General features: G+C 28.6%; 1 protein-coding gene across 1 annotated transcript; it reads left to right on the plus strand.

The window, feature by feature from the left end:
- Window positions 1-2,120: 2,120 nt before the first annotated feature.
- On the plus strand, window positions 2,121-4,875 carry LOC122268903 (uncharacterized). Its single transcript, XM_043039797.3, has 3 exons — window positions 2,121-2,222; window positions 3,632-3,727; window positions 4,671-4,875. Exons 1-3 carry the CDS (start codon window positions 2,128-2,130, stop codon window positions 4,873-4,875), a joined length of 396 nt encoding a protein of 131 aa, XP_042895731.2. The 5' UTR covers window positions 2,121-2,127.
- Window positions 4,876-20,211: the final 15,336 nt, after the last annotated feature.

The raw sequence follows: 20,211 nt of genomic DNA on the forward strand, positions 1-20,211 counted from the left end.
TTGCCAAAAAAAAAATCGATTTTTAAATTTTTACATTTGAACTAACTAATAAGGCAATAACTAATAACTAATAGTGCAAAAAAACACATAGTACATTTAAAAAGAGATTCGACGTTTTCTACAATATAATGGACAGAAACTGATTGAATTTATGCTGATAGACTTCGCTTTTTAATCTAAAGAATGTTTTGTATTCGAATGCATAAACCAGATCATTTAAATAGCTATAAAACTTTTGTTCTCTACCCTGCCGAATAAACTGGTTTTGATTGAATAAGTTACTTTCTTTTTAATTATTTTGGTAACTAAACTAAATATGACCATTTTTTAAGTGTTTCGTGGTACGAGATGTTCTCTAAATGCAAAAGAAAATTAACCTATCGATAAAAATGTGTGATGTACAGAGTTAGTGCCAATAGTCTTATTCCTTCCAGATATTAGTATCTTTTGCTCAAGAGTAAATTACAAAAAATTATTTTAAAAAAATTATGTGTGCTAGTTTTTGAATATTTTACCTATTTTTTTGTTATAAATTCTTATATAGGTTCTTACAAAATGTGTAATTATTTTTTTTATAAATTTTAGTTCACTAAGAAATCAATATTGAAAAGATTAATAGTTTGGTTTGAAGAAATTTCCTTCAACAATGTAACTTTCTTACACTTCATTTAAACAATCAAATACAAAGAAGAGATTTTTAGAGTGTATTTATAACAATATATAGATTGAAATAGTTGGGAAATGTATAAAAAGTTTGATTGTTAAGCATTGTTACCAAAAAAAGTTAATTGTTGAAAACAGAAACAAAATGTATTAAAAACCATTTGTTGGTCATTCTTTTTTGAGCTATACTCAGTGTATGTTGTCAAATTTGACGGCGATTTTGAAAAGTTTTAAAAAAGTGCGATTATGAGTGATTTATATCACCAAGCTTTCATGCCTTTTTGGCGAATGCACAGGAAGAAATTTCCTTTGCATAGACAAGCGATTATTAATCACTGGTTAGACCAGATGATGAAGTATCCTCGGCCTATGCGTAAGCCTATACTTTCTTATATTTGTTTCAATATTAGCTGTCATGCAATTTATAGAATTTTTGGTTGACAAAGAGATTTTTACTTTTTCAAAGAAAAAGAAATTTCAAATGTTAATAGCAAGACCATAATAAAAATTATCAATTAACTTACGAAATGTTACTGGCATTAAGTGTCATGATATATTGAATTGATATATTTTTCTTTAGCTATAGTAATATTAGAAAGCTATATATATTAGAAAGCACTCTTTTTTTCAGTTACAATTATGTGAGATGATGACGTGATTATATTTTTATCTTATTTTGACGATTTTGAAATTAAAAAAAGTGTGAAGGTTCCATCGTTAAGATGTAATAGTTTTTAAATAGTCCGTTATGCGACAAAATAATTTGTTAAAAATCAGCCTTCCCCTTAAACTGTTTAGCATTTGTGAGAGGCGCAATTAAACGATAACAATTTTTCATAACGCAACCAAATTTCTCCTAAAAGGGCCTTGCTAAAGTCCTTTTTGGCTTCTGTCAAAATAAGTGGGTGATATCAAAGAAGAAATGGAAAGAACTAGAAGAATCAATAGAATAAAGTATTTTTCAAAAAAATTTCATTTAATAGATTTTAAATTTTTTACACAATCTTGTCTACTACTTTTTATGCCAAGCGGCAATTAATCTTATGATTACTTGAAAAAACTGTGCTGCTGCTATTGTTATGTTATATCATTTTGTAGTATTTAAAGTATAGCATTAAAAGTAAAGTATAAAGTATTATAGTTTTTTATAGTATTATAGGCATTTAAACAAGATTAAAAAAAGTTCCATTTTTCAGAATAGACAATTGGTAAAAAAATATTTGTTTCATTTAAACTTGTTTGCATTACAAAACATACAATTATAAATAAACAATCATTAAATTTGAAACAAAATTACAACAAACATGCACGTTGAAGTTATTTTTATAATTTTCATATTTGTAATTAATAACAGTTCCAATTTTTAAGGTGTTGTAAAATTAAAGTAATACAAGTCTTTGAAACATATTTTCAAAATAGCTAATAACTTCTTTTAAAATTTAGATTATATTATATCTTTTTAAAATGTTAAGAGTTGAATTTTTCCTAACTGTGAAATTATATTTAGCTCATGAGGATGATTATGATGATGTCGAAAGTGAGGATGAAACAATCAATGAGTAAGTATATATTTTTCAAGTCGCTAAATATGATATAATCATAAATACGCTGAATTCCCTAAAAAAGAGCACAAATTAAGATTATAAATATATAGGCACGAAATAGGAAAAAGACCAAAACAAACAGCACTGAGAAAAAATTATCGTCAAAACTACCAGAATATGGAGAGATTTATCATATCCGTGGATCTATGGGAACTCAAAAAATCTTGGTAGTTTAAAATAAAGCACTTTGATAAAGATATTTGTAAAATTAACAATAATGTGATAGATGAGGTAACATCTTAGACCATGATTCAAAAATAATTGATCCGGTAAAATTAACTTCTTAATGTTTCATGTTTTACCAAATGTGTGGGAATAAGAACTATATTTTCAAAAACTACATTTTCCGCTCATTCATTACCATGTGAAGAGAAAATGTACCAAATGAATGGTTTCAATACCGTATATATTTTGATTTTTATTACCATTTACCATTTTTTTTACCATTTTTGATTTTTATAATGCTGCTCTTTTTTATCAGAATTGTCATTACTACACAGTACGGTAAATTTACAAGAATATTTTTCTCTGTGTGTGTTAGCAAACTTTTGGGTTGTACATATGTTTCTATTCATATACATTTTGCTTTGGCATAATAGGGGGAGTTATTGTAATACAATCTATATTTTCAACAAAATATAACAAAACAAAACAAGTAAACAATTAAAGGATGATTTCATTATAAAACTGCTTTTAAATCAGAAATAATTTTACAAAGGAATTTAATTCACAATTATTCATTTTAAATATGCCGAGTATTTGGGAGTTCAATGTAGGTTATTAAAATTCTTGTGGAAGAAATTAAATAAAGAAGTTTAAATGCTCACAAACTAATATTTATATTATTTGAGCTGTAAAAAATTGCTACCGAGAAAAGTGAAGTGAAATAATGATGGAAGAAAGAAAAAGGATTTAAAATAAATTAACTAGAAAACTCCCAAGATTATTCAAGCAATCAAACTGATATCAATGTTTTCAATCTAAATTTACACATAGATAATGATCCGTTGGATCTTGATAGTTATTTTTTATCCAGTTCAAATAGTAATTTGTAACTATACTTTCTAAGAGTCGATGGGAAAATTTTCACATTTATTCACTAATTGACAAGCAATGTAAAACATTACAATATTCTTTTTTAAAAAATGCCAAATCATCTCGCGTTAAAACACATCAAAAATATCAATTTAATTTAAATGTGAAGAACTTAAAAGAACACTGAAAAAAACTTATTTTTAATAATGATTTTCTTAATTGATTGCCAAATATTTTCTTTAAATAAAAAAAAAAACAGGCCTACTTTAAGTTATTTGAAATTATACATACATATAAATTTATTAAGGTTCATTTTATGCTTATTTTAGGATTGTGGAAATTGATATTGGAGGTTCTGAGGAACCGGAAATTGTGGAAAACATATCGGCCCAACCATTAGGTGATGAGGTTGCAAAAAGCATCAGGTATGCTAATTTTTCTTTAAATTGAAATTTCTTCAAATTTTTCAATTAGTGATTTTGGTATGTTGTTCGTTTTCTGCTATTCCAAATGCTTACAATTATGCATAAAACTATTGAAACTCATAGTTACAAACACATAGTTGCAATTTTACAAAAACTCACTCTTTAAATCTATTGAACTGTTCATGATTATAAAGATTACATCCAAATTAGGATCATATAAATATTCACCAAAGGAATTTTTACTTTTATGGTGAAAATTTTAATTTTTTTTATTTTAAGATATCCTTGAAGTATGCAGGTTGTGATTTTACAAATATAGAGCTCTACAAATTTAATTTATGGTACATCTTTTTACTAATTAAAGATATAGAAGAGGCTCCATTATTAGCAGAATATAGAGTATTGCAGGAGATTTACACATATATGTTCTTGAATGTTTATGCATTTATTAAAAGAACTAATTAAATCCTCGAACTAACTTCAAGGTTTCTTTTATTAAATTTCAAAGTTCAGATATAAATAAATATAATATTCATCTGAAAAATTATTTTATTCGCCTTTTAACATTAAATAGTGAACAGAATAAAAGATAAATAAATAAAAAAACCGAAATAGATAAAACTGACAAATTTTTTTGCTTATGAAACTTTATTTTTTAAAAATCATAACCGATAAATTTAAATAATTTTATTATTAAGCAGAATTTTGCAAATGTTTGTGAAATTTTTATCTTAGTTATTTGAATCAATTAAAACATTACATGCATAATATAACACCTTAAGTATTATTCAACGGTGCATTTTTTAATAATTCGATTGTAAACACTTACACCTTTTGCATGAAAATATTCACCAGTTCTTATAGGTATTATACATTAAAAAGTATGCATCTGTGTATTATATATCATGCCGAAATAGTAAACCATGAAGTATTATCATTTTAGTGCTGAAATTGATGTGAAATATGATGAATTTGGTTATTATGTTGAGGCCGATTGTAAGGATGATTTTGTTTCTCAGACTCAAACGAGTGAGAATGATGGAAAGAGATTTAATTTTGAGTCTGATGTTGAAGAAAGTTATGGTGTTTTAAATCCAGCTTATGAGAATGATGAAAATATTGGGTACGCAAATTTATTTTTAAATTAAGTATACTTAGAATTTCTAAATTTCTATCATAATAATACTTGTCTGATACCTATGGACAAAATAACATTGAAAAAGTTAAAATGTTAGTATTGTAAAAATTCATATAAAATACATATCCCTATTTTCTTATCAAGTTAAATATAAAATTATATTCAACTATGTATTATAAATCGTGCTGATACGTGAAAAATGACTTTTTATAGTTTTAGTGGTGACCATATTGTGAAATGTGACGAATATGGATTCTTTGTTGAATCTGACAGTATTGGGGATTTTGTTGCTCAAAATCTGATTATGAAAAATTGTGAAAATATGAGGTATGTTAATTTGTATTCAAATTGATTTTTTTAAATTTAAGTAAAAAAAAATTGTAACCTTGCCTGTCTATGTTTGGGGCAGCAGAAGAATATTTCTAAATTTATTTTTGTTTATTTTTTAAAAACTTAAAATACTTTACAAGATTTAAATCTCAAGAAATATACTATAATTTTCAGAAAAACAAATATTTTAGGAAAAAGTTATTTAATAAATTATCACGTGTGTTTCAATCTACTATATTTGAATAATTATAAATCTAATTGGCTATGATATCATTAAATAATATACTTTCTATTTTATAGGAGAGTTGCTGTGTTATAAATCCCTTCTAGAACATAAAACTTATTTTTGATTCTTATAAGTTATGATTTTTATATTTATATAATTTCGAATTCTGTTTAACTATAAAAAATGTACTTTTCGTCCTACTCTGTTTTTCGAATTGATAATTAGAAAAAGAAGCTACGATAAATGCCAAAAGAAAATTTATGTACAAAAAATTTGATAAGTAAGGAATTGTATTTCGAAGGTTTTCAAGGACTACATTATTACCAATTTACTCACATGGTGTTCTGTAATGATGGCCCTTAGTATACAATTTTTAAATCCATATTCATAGAGAAGATTGAAAGAGTATACTCATTAAGGATAATGAATTTTAACAACAGAGAAATACAAAAAGCTATTGAAATCCATTTAATTACTAATGAGGAAGGTGTAACATAAAGCATCAAAACATTTTAGATTCCGGGAAGAAAACTAACACTAACACTATTCTTAGTAAAAAATAATGGGCATTTCAAGAGTATTTACATATTTTTGCTTTAGAATTTTTGGCTGAAGTATTTTAACAAATTCAATTTTCAAGTTTTATTGAAACAAAATTCATATATACTTGTGTTAATTACTCACACGCACATTAAAACCTTACCCACATGTATATTAAAACCAAAATATTATTCTATGAAAAAAAAATCATTGTTGAAATTCTGAATACGTTTAAAGTTAACTCTTTTTTAAAATAACTAAGCACTTTATAATTGAAAAAATAATGAAAATTCATTATAATTCTAAAATTTATACATTTAAAATTATATAAAAATTCATTATTTTCGTTAATAATTTTAGAGTGGCATATGATTCTGGAGGTTCTGGAGACCCCGGAATTGTTGAAAATGTTTCTGATGAGAAACATAGAGTTGAGGTTTTTGAAAACCAAAGGTATGCAAATCTGTATTTAATTGAGAGTTATTTTAGTAATCTTTAGTTTTAATGCTTTTTCCAGCTATTTCAAGTACTTTTGATTAATCAGAGAGCTTTCAATATTTACTCTTTTTTTTCACTTTTTTGACAACATCATTAAAAAATTGAACAATATATGTCCTGCGGGTAAACTACGAATCATTTATTCATGACCCATGAATAGCACTTGAATGAAAAAGTACCATATTCGACTGTTTTCTGCAGCTGTAAAATATAAGTTCCAAAAACAAATATAAAAATAAACATTAAAAAAATAAATTGCTGACTAAAAGTAATTATGATCTTAAAACTCCAACAGCGACATGGTACTTTCTTGAATTCATAGCCAATGCTAAAAAAAATGTTTATTTTTGCTTAAAATGAGTCAAAAAATATCATTTAATTGTGAAATATATCAATATTTTTAAAAATTATAAATAATTATATCTTATTACACGCAGTTCTCAATTATTTCCCTGTTAATACTCATAACATTCTCGTACATATTTGGAAAACAAATTTTTATGTTTGAAATAGATGGTAAAGTATTTTTTTAATAAAAAAAATTAGTACTTTCTTGACTTCATAGCCAATATTAAAAATACTATTTTATTTCTGCTTTAAATACGCCAAAAAAATAATAACAAATAATTATGAGATTTACAAGTACTTTTAAAAATTAAAAATAAAAATAATATAAAAACATGAAAACTCATCTTTTTTATAACTAAAGATATAGCAGCAGCTGTCTAGTCAAAATCATGTAAATTGTTCGAAAAATATTACTGAAACTTTAGTTTAGATGTTTATATATAAATTACAGAACTAAATAATTCCACTTAATGGAATTAAAGCCTTTTTTCGTAAAAATAAGCAAAAACTGAATTAAATTTGAGCCTAAGTATAAATTTTTTCATAATAATTGATAACCTTTGCAACGGAATTAAATGCAACTATAACAATGAGATTATGAATGCCGCATGCAGCATATGTAAGGAATAACATAATTTAAATTTATTAATTCTCTTACGATGAGAATGTTACAATGAGATGACGATGAATTAAATTTCTATATAAATTCATGTACCTTTTGGCAGGAAAACGTTAAAACAATAGAAGACAATGAACATTTAAGTTCCATAAGTTGATAGCAAATATTTGGAACAAACAGGAAGTTTTTTTTTAAGTTTTTTTAATAGTTTAAATTAAGTGTAACATTTATCATGAATTGCAAAACACTCTTTTTCTAAATTAAAGTTTAAAATTAGAACAGGTTTACACGTCCTAATAAAAAATTTATTATTTTTGAAATAAATTGGTATGACTATTCCCTGTATGCGTTTAGAACATTCATATATTTAATTTCCTCTTAATCGAATTCATCGATGAAGAATCTTACTTTAATGCTAGTATACTCAACTATTACATCAAAATAGCAATATATCTAATATTTTTAAATTCACTAGTGTTTTTTTTTAATATTATAATTATAAAGGCTTATTTTAATAGAAAGAAAATTTACGTTGTTCACCTTTGGACCCAAAATTTGCTGATTTAAAAAAAAACATTATTTGTATTCTCATATGATTTAGTTGCTTATCAAAATAACTTGGTACAGATATTACTTCAATTGTAAGAAATTATTTATTTTTACAGAGAGGATATTAAAGAGTGTGAGACCAATTTGTATGATGACGGAGGAGACTGCACTGCAGATAACAAAAGAAAAAAGAAAGGGTTTTGGTCATCTTTGAAAAACTTATTTTGTTCCTGCTGCAGTCGGAAATAGTAGAGGAAGAGAATGAGAAGTGGAATGAGTGAAAAAAGTATTGTGTAAAAAAAAAAAAAAAAAAAAAAAAAAAAAAAAAAAAAACTGAAGGTATGAAAAGAATGTGATATACTTGAATGATAAACAAAAAAATGTATTGCAGAAAAAAAAAACAGTTCTGTACTTAAAAAGCAATTACGCAAATGAAAGCAATTGCATGATTTAATGGATATGATTTAGCTGAAAGGATGTTAAAGAACAACTTGAATGATGAAGGAAACAACTGTTTTACAGAATGGAAAAAAAAAGAAAAAAACTATTTTGTACTTAAAAACAAAAATAAGCTATTTTTTCAGGCCACAGAGAGCAATAGTTAAATAGATATTTCTGCAAAAAAAATTGTGAGAACTTAAATTATAAGAAAACTGCATAACTGGTATTACAATAAAAAAATTGCTTCATTCTGTAAAAAAAAAAAAAAAAAAAAAAAAAAAAAAAAAAAAAATTACTGTGTTGCAGAAATAATTGAAATTTTAGCAATAAATAACAATAAACAAAGTAATTTAACAACAAACAGAAAAAAAATTAAAACAATTACTTATGAAGCAAAAAAAAAGACAAGGGGTACGATTATAGATCCACCTCCTCGTGGTGTACCTCGGAAACGTTTCGACGGCTAAGAGATCTATAACTCCAAACTTCATCAGTTTTTTTTCCTCTTCTGAGATTTTTAAATCAGCTTATTTTGTATTGAAATTCAACTGACTTCGCTTGGCTTAAAAGGCTTGATTGACTACAATCGTTAAGGAAACATTAGATTTACATTTTCCCATGACAGGAAGTAAATTTGCAGTTAAAAACTCGTCCCATTTTCTGGTTATGAATTATATTTATTGCCAAAGTTTGGACAAATCACCTGTTTATTTTAACAAATATAAAAAATTATCTCTTATCTCAATTGTACACCTTTAAACAAGTGGACAATATTGATGATACGTAAGACTGTTAAATTTTAGTAAGACTGTTAAATTTTAAATATGATAAGTGGGTCATTTCTTCAGAATCTATTCTTTATACATCCCTCTATCATAAAATCAGCTCTTATCTTCTAATTGATGAAAAATCTTTTTGATTGAACATTTGAATGCCCACTCCATGCGGTGGGGCTACACTGTTGTCAATCCTGCGAATTAAAGGACAAAGAACCTCTGCACTGTTGTCGTATTTTCGAAAAGAAAACAGGTCTACATTTCATTCTCAATTACATTTTCTTAAAATTATAAATTTAAAGATTTCGAGGACATTGATTAAAAATCTTAATTTAGAATTTTTTGATATTTTAATTGGCAGTATTTTAATAACAAAAAAATTGTCAAATTCACCATTTGATGTTATTTAAAAAAAAAAATCTGCAGATTCGATTTTGTATATTACTATAATGCATATAGTATTCAAAATTCATTGTGACATTTTAGCGAGTAAAAAAGAAGAAAAAAAACAAAAGTGAAAAATAATTTTAGAAAAAACGAAGAAAAAGGAAAAAGAAATAAATAGATAAAAATAAACTAGGCGTTTTTACAGACTAGTATTTAAGAAAACTATAAATTTCATTAATTATCATATTTATTGAAATGTTCTATATTACTTATTTCCCTTAGTACAAAATGTGTGCGAAAACTATAGTTATATATTCAACTGATTTCAAATAGTTTTCTTTTAAAATAAGATATATTGTTTGCAAAATCGAGTTCTTTAAAAAAAATTATCAGAAGTTGTTTTTAAGACATTGGAAATAAGCGGATCACTACTAAGTAAAAATTATTTGAGTAAATTTTCAATCTTTTATAATTTAGAATCATTTCCAGTGTTACTTTTTTCTTAGGGAGTATTATTTTCTTCAGCTCCCTCTAGTGAGTATAAGTTCGATCCGTTATTAAAGAAGTTCAAATTAAAGAAAGTCCTCCTGGAGTGTGGTATAAATTCAGCGGAGAACTGTAAAATTCCTGAATCGTATGGAGAATAAGCAAAAATAGTGGTACCACGTCCGAAAACTGGAAAAGTGCTTTCTTTTGTGTCACCAATTTTGCACCGAACCCAGTTTAAAATTTGGGACTATCTTTTTAGCATAGATGGCAAGTCCAAGTTAATGAAGGAATTTAAATTTTGTTGCTCAACTGGAACCCTGAGAATTCCTAATTATTCTTAGAGGAACAGAACCTTTAATCCTTCTATTGTTGACCAAGTCACAGTTTTCAGCCATGCAATCAAAAACGTCATTAATAATAGTGAAAACCTGAAAGCTATTTTGGTCAGTTTTTAGAAGGCATAATTACTCCATTTGGGGTCACACTATTTGCACAAAATTGTCTTTTTCATGTATCAATTAAACTATGATAAATTAGTTCCGAGCTCTCTTTGGTCAAAGCTGCTGAAACTTTCGATTTAGAGATATAATTTCTATTAATTTTTATCTTCAAACTTTTTCTATTTAAAAACATAATTTCTGATAATTTTGATCTTCAAATTGATCATTCTCAGTTGACAGCTGCACTCTTTTTAACAGCTACATCAATGACTTGATATACTCATTATAATTCATTCTCGTCATACGTTGTTTGTTCTACGTCGATGATTTGGTTATCTTAAAGAAATCACCGAAGAAGGATGAAAAAATAAATGTTGATTCTATTTTTAAAATTTACCCTCAAATCCTTTAGTTGTTGGTGTAGGGATAACAAAATTGTTTTAAATTTGAGTAAGGGCGTTTCGCAACCTTTCTCTTTTATGCATCAGTAGTTAGCTGAAAACTTCATTCCCTTGATGCTATCCTAGAAAGCAGCGCAGAAGCTCTTACATATCTAGTCACTGCTTTTATCTCTAAATAAAGTTAGAAGAATCATGTGAATTACTTGTCGGAATAACAAAGCGACTCCTGATTCTCACTGATTGACTGTGGGGATGTCCCCAATCTACAATTATCAACACATACCCAAAATATACTGATCGCATTTTTTGCTTACTTTTGTGAACCTCGTATCACTGAAATAAATAAATAATTGGAAAATAAGATTCTTAGACTTTATACTGACTTCGTGAAACTACATCTATTTCTTCAACGTTGCCACTTACTGGCATTGAATCTCCGACTGTTGTTTTAGAGGAAAAGACCATTTTAGTTTAAAAATCTTATCTATACTTATTTTTGGTCTGCTTACCAGCATGTCCCTTGATACCAAAAATTAAAAATTTGGAATCCTCCGGAGTTTGAAGAAAGAAGGGGTTGCGTCTGAGCCTTCCGTGCCAATATTAAAAACAGATAAATATTAAGATTGTGATTCATTTTGTAGTTGTAGATTAAATGCTGAATTTGATAAATTGTTGCTTGGGCTTTGTTGATCGATAACATATTTTGCATGATAAAGTAAGCTTTTTTTTAACAAATCCTAGATGGATTTGTTTACAATTGTAACTGGAGTAGGGAAGAACGTGGGTTGGTTTTGAGGAGGTAGTGGAATTCTGGTTTTATGAATAGCTAAAATTTAAGATTTTCAAGCAACGTTGGCCCTCCTAATATGATGCCCCTGAAAGAGAGGCCAATAAATCTGCCCTGTAAGCGCCTGAATTGACGAAAAAATGCTAACACAGGTGGGCATTGGAAAAAAAAGGATTTTCAAGCTTTCACACAGACCATCCATCTGAGACACTGATCCTCTATTTTGTAGGACACATCTTGAAGTTTGATGATGGCATTAGTAGGATTTCTAGATTTTATCATGATGCCAGTATCATCAGAATAAAAAGCCATGGTATTTTCATGATCCCAAACTATTAATTAGGAAATCATATATAATAAAGAACAGGTCCCAGGTTGTTATCCTGAGGTATCCCAGTTAATAATATTACGAATGGTTGAGTTGACTTGACATTGTTAAATGAAACTTGAAGGTTCTCTTTGTAAGATAACAGTGGATGGGTTTAATGACTTCAGGTGAAAAGTTAAATTGCATACGTTTAAATAAAATGCATTGGTGTCAGACACTGTCGAACGCTTTTACAATGTTTATCATTAAGAAGGTAGATGTTGTTTATTCGCAAGGACTCTTTCTTCATAGTCTACAATACATAGTAGTTGGTTTTCCTCTCCATGTAATGCAAATGCGGGTTAGTTTCATCAAAAAGTCCTCCACGAAGACAAATTACTTCCAATACTAGATCTAGGAGTTCGCATGTCGTCTATTTTGGGCTCGAAACTACAAGGCTACGGAGTTGAACATTAGTAATCGTAAAACCCAAGAAAATGGGGTCAGCTATTCAACGACGGTTATAAAATCAATGTTTTGTTGTATCAAGCTTTTTCTTGAAACCAAACTGCTCATCACGTAGAGTGATTAGATAAGGTTTGATTCTTGTGTATACAATCCTCTCGTAAATTTTTCCTAGTGTGCAGAGGAGGCTAATCGGACGATAGCACTCGAGTAGATTTGAGTTTTTGTTCCTTGTAAGAAAAAGGATGATTTTTAATTTTTTTAAGCAGAGGAGAAGTTCATTGAGAAGCATCAGTTGAATTGTTAATTTGTATAATTTTGTTGACGTAGTTTGGTAGAAGTTTCCGCATCTTGTAGATGATTCCATCACCACCGGGAGCTCTTCTGATTTTGAGTTTTTGAATAGAACTGTTAATCTCGTCAATAGTGTTTTTTTTCTCCAATTGCTTGTGAAAAGGATTGGCTTCTGAGGACTGAGTAAACTTCATCGGTGACAAAGGCATGATGTTGTGGGTCAATGTCAGCGCGTTAGTTAGCAAAGATTTCTGGTTTATGTTTGGTTGTGAAGGCGAAACTGTTAGATCCTTGAATTTACCTTTGGAGTGTTGCGAAAATCCTTCATCATCTTCCATATGGAAGAGTTAATATTTATTTCAAATGGCAGAGGTAATTGACATGAAAAAGCAAAAACATAGGAACAAAACAAGAAAGTAAAAAGTCATTTCCTTAGGAGCGCTCTTGCTTCCCAATATCGCTCGAGGGAAAAGGCTCCAAAAAGGCTCGATTTGTTGCGTTCACTTGGGGATCACGACATTGATATTTTTACGTTATTGCTCTTGAACAGCTTTTTTGTTTTATTGAGTCTTTTTCAAATGTGGTTATCCTTTCAGACTCGAAGGCGGCGCTTTGCTCGATTGAATCTATGCATTGCCCTTCCAATTGCGACGTTCTAAAATGTCAGGATGCGATACGCAAACTCCACCATATTGGCAAAACTGTAGCCCTACAATGGATTCCCGGGCATTGTGATATTGCAGGAAATGAGAGGGCTGATGTTTTGGCAAAGAGAGGCACAAAAATTCTCCAGGCTCTTAGTAGCCCAGTCCCCTTTTCAGCTTTAAAAAGGATTATTAGATCAAAAATCCATGGGGATTTCCACCAACAATTGTCAGAAAGGGTAAAAACCAAGATCTTCGACAGAACACCATTCCAGACTGGCCTCGCCGCGAAGCGGTGGCTCAGTTTCGACTACATACCGGACATGACTGCCTTGCCGCACACCTGTTTCGTTTAGGGCTGGCACCTGATCCCTATTGTTCTCTATGCATGAGCCAAGCTGTTTTGGATGGCAGCCACATCCTGTGCTGCAGGGCCCTCCGCGGGTCGTCGGAAGAGTTAATATTGCAAAGTGATTCCACTTTTTCATTTCATTGCTGCTTTTTAAAGCGGAGGCAATTTCGATGCGTCAGTGCATCAAGTTTATTCATTTCATCTTTAAATTCCGAATATAAAATTTTCTGATATCACTTGCACGACTGAACTAGATCCGTAACTTAACTGTTACTGGACAGGCTATAACAATATCCCAAAACGTATTATCATAACAGTATGATTGCGTCTGGAAGGTTGACAACAGCAGTCGTGAGATTTGGTTACAATTTCGCTTTTTCGAAAATAAAAGGAAACTTGTAAAATTCAAAATCTTGATTTTTAAGTTATTAAACATTAAATAGGATTCATTATAAAACTGAGAATTTCTAAAATTAATGTTAAAGTAAAAATAAAAGATGTTAAAATAAAAATAAATATAACATTAACGATTTTACTTTCTGATGGATTAAAAACTAATTTTTTTTAATTATTTAAAATGAACCATTTTTCTATAAAAACATCTAATCTTTTTCAATTAATTATTGTATTAAATTCTAGAAAAGAGTTGTTTATGTATTTTAAATGAAATTGTTTCAGTATTTGTTGCTATCACTTATCAACAAAAAGAAAATTAGAAAGTTTCGTGCATTATAAATATAATTTGATACATAAAGTTGAAATTACAAGGAAACTAATGCCCCCTACTGGAGAGAAATAAAAATTTCGAGTTGAGATGTACAGTCTGATTGATCTAGTTCACAGGTGGAAATGTTTTAGCCTATGCACCAACGGTTATGATCAAGTTCAACCTTGCCACTTGTGACACTAATTCCGTAGTCTAATTAGATTTTAATTTTTTTCATTAGGAGCTTAAAATTGGTCGTTTATTTTATGCTGATGGTTGCCTTGCTAAAAGCAGTAGTAATTTTATTTTGAATTCGAGTGATATGGTTTCCGATGTCGTCTGGCTGGCAGATGTGTTAAGTGCATTGGGAGTTAGAATATTCCTAAACAGGTTACTACAGCAAGAGTTGCTAGGCTTTGTAATTTTATAAAAATGCTTTACAAATTAGAAATTTTTACCGGTAGTTACCGTTAAACGAACTTTCCAGTTATCTGAATTCTGAAATAATATTGATTGATTTGAGAGTCAATTTAGTTTAATAACTTATTATAACTTTATAAATTTTAATAATTTTTATAGCCTTGGTGAATTAGTTAATAAAAAGAATAGCATTAAAATATTATTTTTTTTTAAGTAAGTTTACTTCATAAGAAGTTTAGATGATGCAGATTAACCTAAAAGATCTTTGCTGGATGCTGTTTCGCTGAAAACATCTTTGTTGGAGATATGGTGAACTCTGAAATAGAAATAAAATGGAAAATACAAAAAAGATATCTAACGAGATGTGTTCTGTTTAAAAACTTTATAAAATGACTGCTCAATCTCAACTGTGCTACTGTAAAGTGCTCGACTTCACGCGCAGGTCGTCGGGCTACCGAAGCGGGGGTGCCATACCCTCCGCAGAGGATCAAAATTGTGATGGCATGTCTTCGGATCGTCCTCCGGGATGTTTCCCGTAAATTAACAACAACGACTGCTCAATCTCCCAAAAAGTTCTATCTTTGATACTTCGTTTTCCTGAAATATACTCGAACAAATACTAGTCTCGGTGAAAAGCAATGGGGTACTGGTTACGCTCACTTAAATAAGAAGAAAAAAAAGGTCTCGAGTAAGAAATTCAGACTGCATAATTGATTGTGATTGTGACCCGATAGTTTATGGTGATGCGGTTCGAAAAAAGTATTTTTCTCACTGCAATATCTTAGGGCCACTGGAAAGGGCAATAAATGAAATATTTTAGCCATATTAATTGTGCTGTCATATATCTTTCACTTTTGGGCCTTATTTCGTAGCAAACATGAAAATTTATCGTTGATCAGATGAAAATATAAAATGAATTTTTAAGTTTTTCGGATTTTTAAAGCAGCAACAAACATGAAAACTACTTGATCGAGATTTGCACTCGATAATGGACCAAAAAGTATGAGTGAAAGAAGTCGAGTGCTCGAAAATAGGAATCTATTCTCTAGAGTCACCAGACGTTAGTAAAGAAAACAAAACAGACTCAAACATAAACTACGTCATCAATACTCATTACGTATGCTTGTTAGAAAAACGCTGCCTGCAGAGTGTATACAAAAAAAAAAAAAGTTTCTGACATAATTTACTCCTAAAGTGCAGTCAAACACTTTGTCGCTCTGTTTTTTATTTATTTATTATTATTTTTTTTAGCGAGTACTATTTTTAAGCATATTCTTTTTTCCCATAACTCATTAATTTTATCCCTTAATTGCATTGTATTTAGGTATAGTCATCCACATGATAATGTTTCTTGATTCACTCTTTCTTGCGTATTAAACCAGAGTTTCCCTCTATTTATTATATTAGAAAACCAGTGACATTCTCATTTCATTATATCGGTAAAACAATGAGAAACCTACTTGGATCTCCAAGAACACTTTCGAAACCAACCAATTTCGTATTTTTACATTTTAATTTAAAATCTTTCCAATGGTTTCCATAACAATAACCATGGAAGATAAGAACTGGTAAAAAAAAAACTCTACAAATCCTTGCCAAGTTGTGATGTAATTTTTTACTCATGACACTTGACAATATAGCATTAAAACTAGCATGCTGATGTCTGTTCTTTTTTATGGAAGCTGAACTATGTGTTTTACATTTCAAATTTTCATCTAAGTATTTTTTTAATATTACGACATAGAAGCAAATATTATTCTGACGTCTTTTACTTCAATGTTCAGTTATTTCTAGATCTTTTACTTCTCATCTAGTCATAACTTTTAACTGAATCACTCATCAACCATTTCATTTATGGTTTTAACTTCTTATGAAGTAAACTTACTTTAAAAAAAAATATTTTAATGCTATTCTTTTTATTAACTAATTCACCAAGGCTATAAAAATTATTAATGTGTCTATGTGTTTTCTAATTTTTACAATATAATAGTTAAATATTGTCTTGACAAAAAACTAATCATTTAAAAAGGAAAAAATGGGGGGAAAAGACGCATGTTTTTTGAAAGTGCAACTAAAACAATTTAAATTTTTTTCCTTTCTAACACATTCAAATTTTCTAAACAAAAGTAATAATGAAGAAAAATGTAAGGTATCTTTGTCCATCGTAAAATATAATAAAAGACCAGAAAGATGGAAGATTATACTATTAATAATAACTTGGCATTTTGTAAAGCTAAATGTTTTTAAGATCTTGAAAATAAAGTTAAAACTAAAATATAGCCATTGCAATTTATGATATTTTATCAAGAAAATACCATTTCTGCTAATAATTTAGAGATTTTCAACAATTTGAAGAATAAATTAGTTTCTGAAAGAATTCTGTTGATGAAATTAACCATGGCAAGATATAACCTATGTTAAAAATGCCCCGAAAAACGTTTCACCCTAAAAATAACAAAGAACGCATGACAGATAGTTTGGTTTTATTTATTTCGTTATGAAACTTCAGTAATACGTTCTTAACATTTCTAAAACTCAAAAATAATTTAGTTTAGTTGTTATTTATATTATCTCAATTGTTTAATGTTCAAATTCATTGATTAATAAATATTCATATTCTTTTCTTTCTTAAAAAATAAATTTAGAATATTTGGGAGGTTACGGTTTAATAAATTCTTTTCATAAATAAAACTTATATTCCAAACTGCTTTAAGCAAATTAAAAAATTTTTATACCGAGTTATTGATTTCTTCATCAAAATTCCTTGAAACAATTATTAGGGAATAAAATATTATAATCGGAGTTTAAAAAGGAAAATGTAGGGTAACATTGATGACTGATTTCACAATTCGCGATCGCAACGCGCGAGTACGCCGTCTAGCGGGAGCCTGTAAATATCAGACATTAATTTATCACGTTTTCACTTAGTTCCATCAAAATCATTGACTGAATCAGACGCCATTTTTTAGCAGCAAATAAGAAACAAAATTTCCCTAAGGAAAAGGCCGAAGAACTTGAAAAAATCTCCAGAATATTAGTAAATCTTTCAGGAACAGAACACGCCAAATATTTGAAGAAAAATTCATCAATAATTTTTAATTTCTATTATTAACAAACTTGCAACTGATGACTTCCGATTTCGGATACTGTTACAGATGTGTGTATTAAGGTAAAATGCATTTCTTCTGTCTTCAATTCATTACGAATTAAAGTAAAGTTAACATTGCTTTCGTCATTCCAGTGAATAAATATGAATTCAGAACATACATAATTGTAATAGTTATAGCATATTCTTCTTCATTATAGAATGGTATATATTTCTGTATCCATATAATTAGGAAAACAACAATTAAAAAGTATCCAAGTTACTTGAAATAGTGCCATTTGTGCTGATTCTTAATTAATTTTAATCGTTTTCTTGGTAAGTATTTTTTAGCTTCGAAAGAATAAGTTCAACTAGAATTCAGCTATTCTGTTTTTAGCTACATATTCAAATTCATATCAATTATAAAATTTTGCTGTGTAGTATGTTATCTAAAAGTAATGAAGGGATAAACTATGTATCTATTATTTGAGAATAAAGTTTTCAAACAAGGAACTTATTTTGGAATTCTCCGGGGATTATAAATCAGGTAAGTGCAATGATTTTTACAATAAAAAATTTGCTTGTAAATATTTTTTTTTCTCATTTGATGATGGTTCTCTGCAGAATGGTTTTTTACGTCTGCTTAAAAACTATAAGAATAATAAAAAAAGAAACAATATGAAAGTTTTTATTTCAATGTAAAGAATTCTTAAAATCGTTTTTTTATCCTAAGAATTCTTTATTTTCCGTTTTTTAGTTTATAATTTTTTGATAAAAATTGTTCTCAAAATACTTTTTTTGAAAAATTAAATGGTATAACATTATGTGTTTATATATACTTCTTGTATATTCCAATGTTTGAAGTAATATGATTCAGAAAAGTATGGAATAAAAATTCTGTACTTACGTATTAACGCCACCGCCGCTACATATTTGGCGGTTTTTAAGTGCCGCCAATCTACACTTAAAATTTTTGCGACAATTCCTTAAAATAAAACACTTTATTTAAAATCAAAGTAGTCAGTCGGATTTCGGTGGAAAATGAGCCGATATAGAGTTTAGCATAGATTCATAACAATCATATCGCCATATGAACTCTGATAAATAAGATTCCAAATGAAATAACATTTCCAAAACGTACGTTTACCAAGATAAAGTTTCATGCTGTGGGAATTGGTACATTTTCGTTTTTTCGGTAAAATATTTCCCTCCTGAAAAAATAAAATTGCATCTTCTTTTGTTTTTGGCAAATCCCAAAGACGAATTTTCGTAGCACTAAAAATGGCGACAAAAAAGAATTGTTTTTTTGTTTTTGTTTCGTCAGCATTCTTTATTTTACGTTTCTTAGTTTCTAAATAATGAGTTTTATTGAAACCTGAAATTTTTTGACAAAACTTTTTGTCAAAAAACTTTGTTTACAAAATTAAATTTCATAAAATTATGAGGCTTATGTATACTCTTTGCTCCTTTTAATGTTTGAAGTAATATGATTCTTAAAACTGTGGAATGTAAAGTTTAAATAGGCCTTTCATGTTATATCATTAAATTTAGTACAACTATTTCTCGGGCATTAGGTTTTAACTCTTATAAGAATATAAATATTTTTTTCTGTTAATGTACAAATATTTTTCCGATGTGTTTTGGATATTCCTTCTCTAATAAAAAGAGATACCATTTTGTTTTCGTTTGCATGAGAAAGAATATCAAACATTTTTCTTTTTTAAATTTAATTAGCCACAATAAAGAAGGAACGTTGCAATGCTACGTGCTACATTAACGACGTCTCTAGAGTAACTGAATGACTGTTCAAATAGAAATCGCAGGTATTAGTCTCATACGACAACGCCCTCTATAGTTCGTTGCGATCGCGAATTGAGCGAAGTTCGCTGTCAATGGACAAGTAGTCAAGAGAAAATAAGAATCTAATTGGTCCGTTATTCGAGAGATAACATAAATTTTACTAGTCAGATTCTCCGTCTCCCTCGACGGTGACAAGAGAATCACGCAATGAAAATCAATCAACAAAGCATAGATGGCGCACTATATTTTGCTGCAACTGATGTGAACGAAAACCTTATTGGCTTGTTTTTTTACATGCTATTGTATTTCACCAATCAGCTTCTTATTTGCATTATGGAATTTTTTTCTCTGCAGTGAGAACAGCTTTTCACGGATTATTTTTACTGCCGTGTTTTTTTTTAATATGCGGATTCACCTCATAATTATATTATATAATTTTGTT

Source organism: Parasteatoda tepidariorum, chromosome 2, assembly GCF_982258835.1.
Source record: "Parasteatoda tepidariorum strain Cologne lab strain chromosome 2, Ptep-v5.0, whole genome shotgun sequence".
Classification (NCBI taxonomy): domain Eukaryota; kingdom Metazoa; phylum Arthropoda; class Arachnida; order Araneae; family Theridiidae; genus Parasteatoda; species Parasteatoda tepidariorum.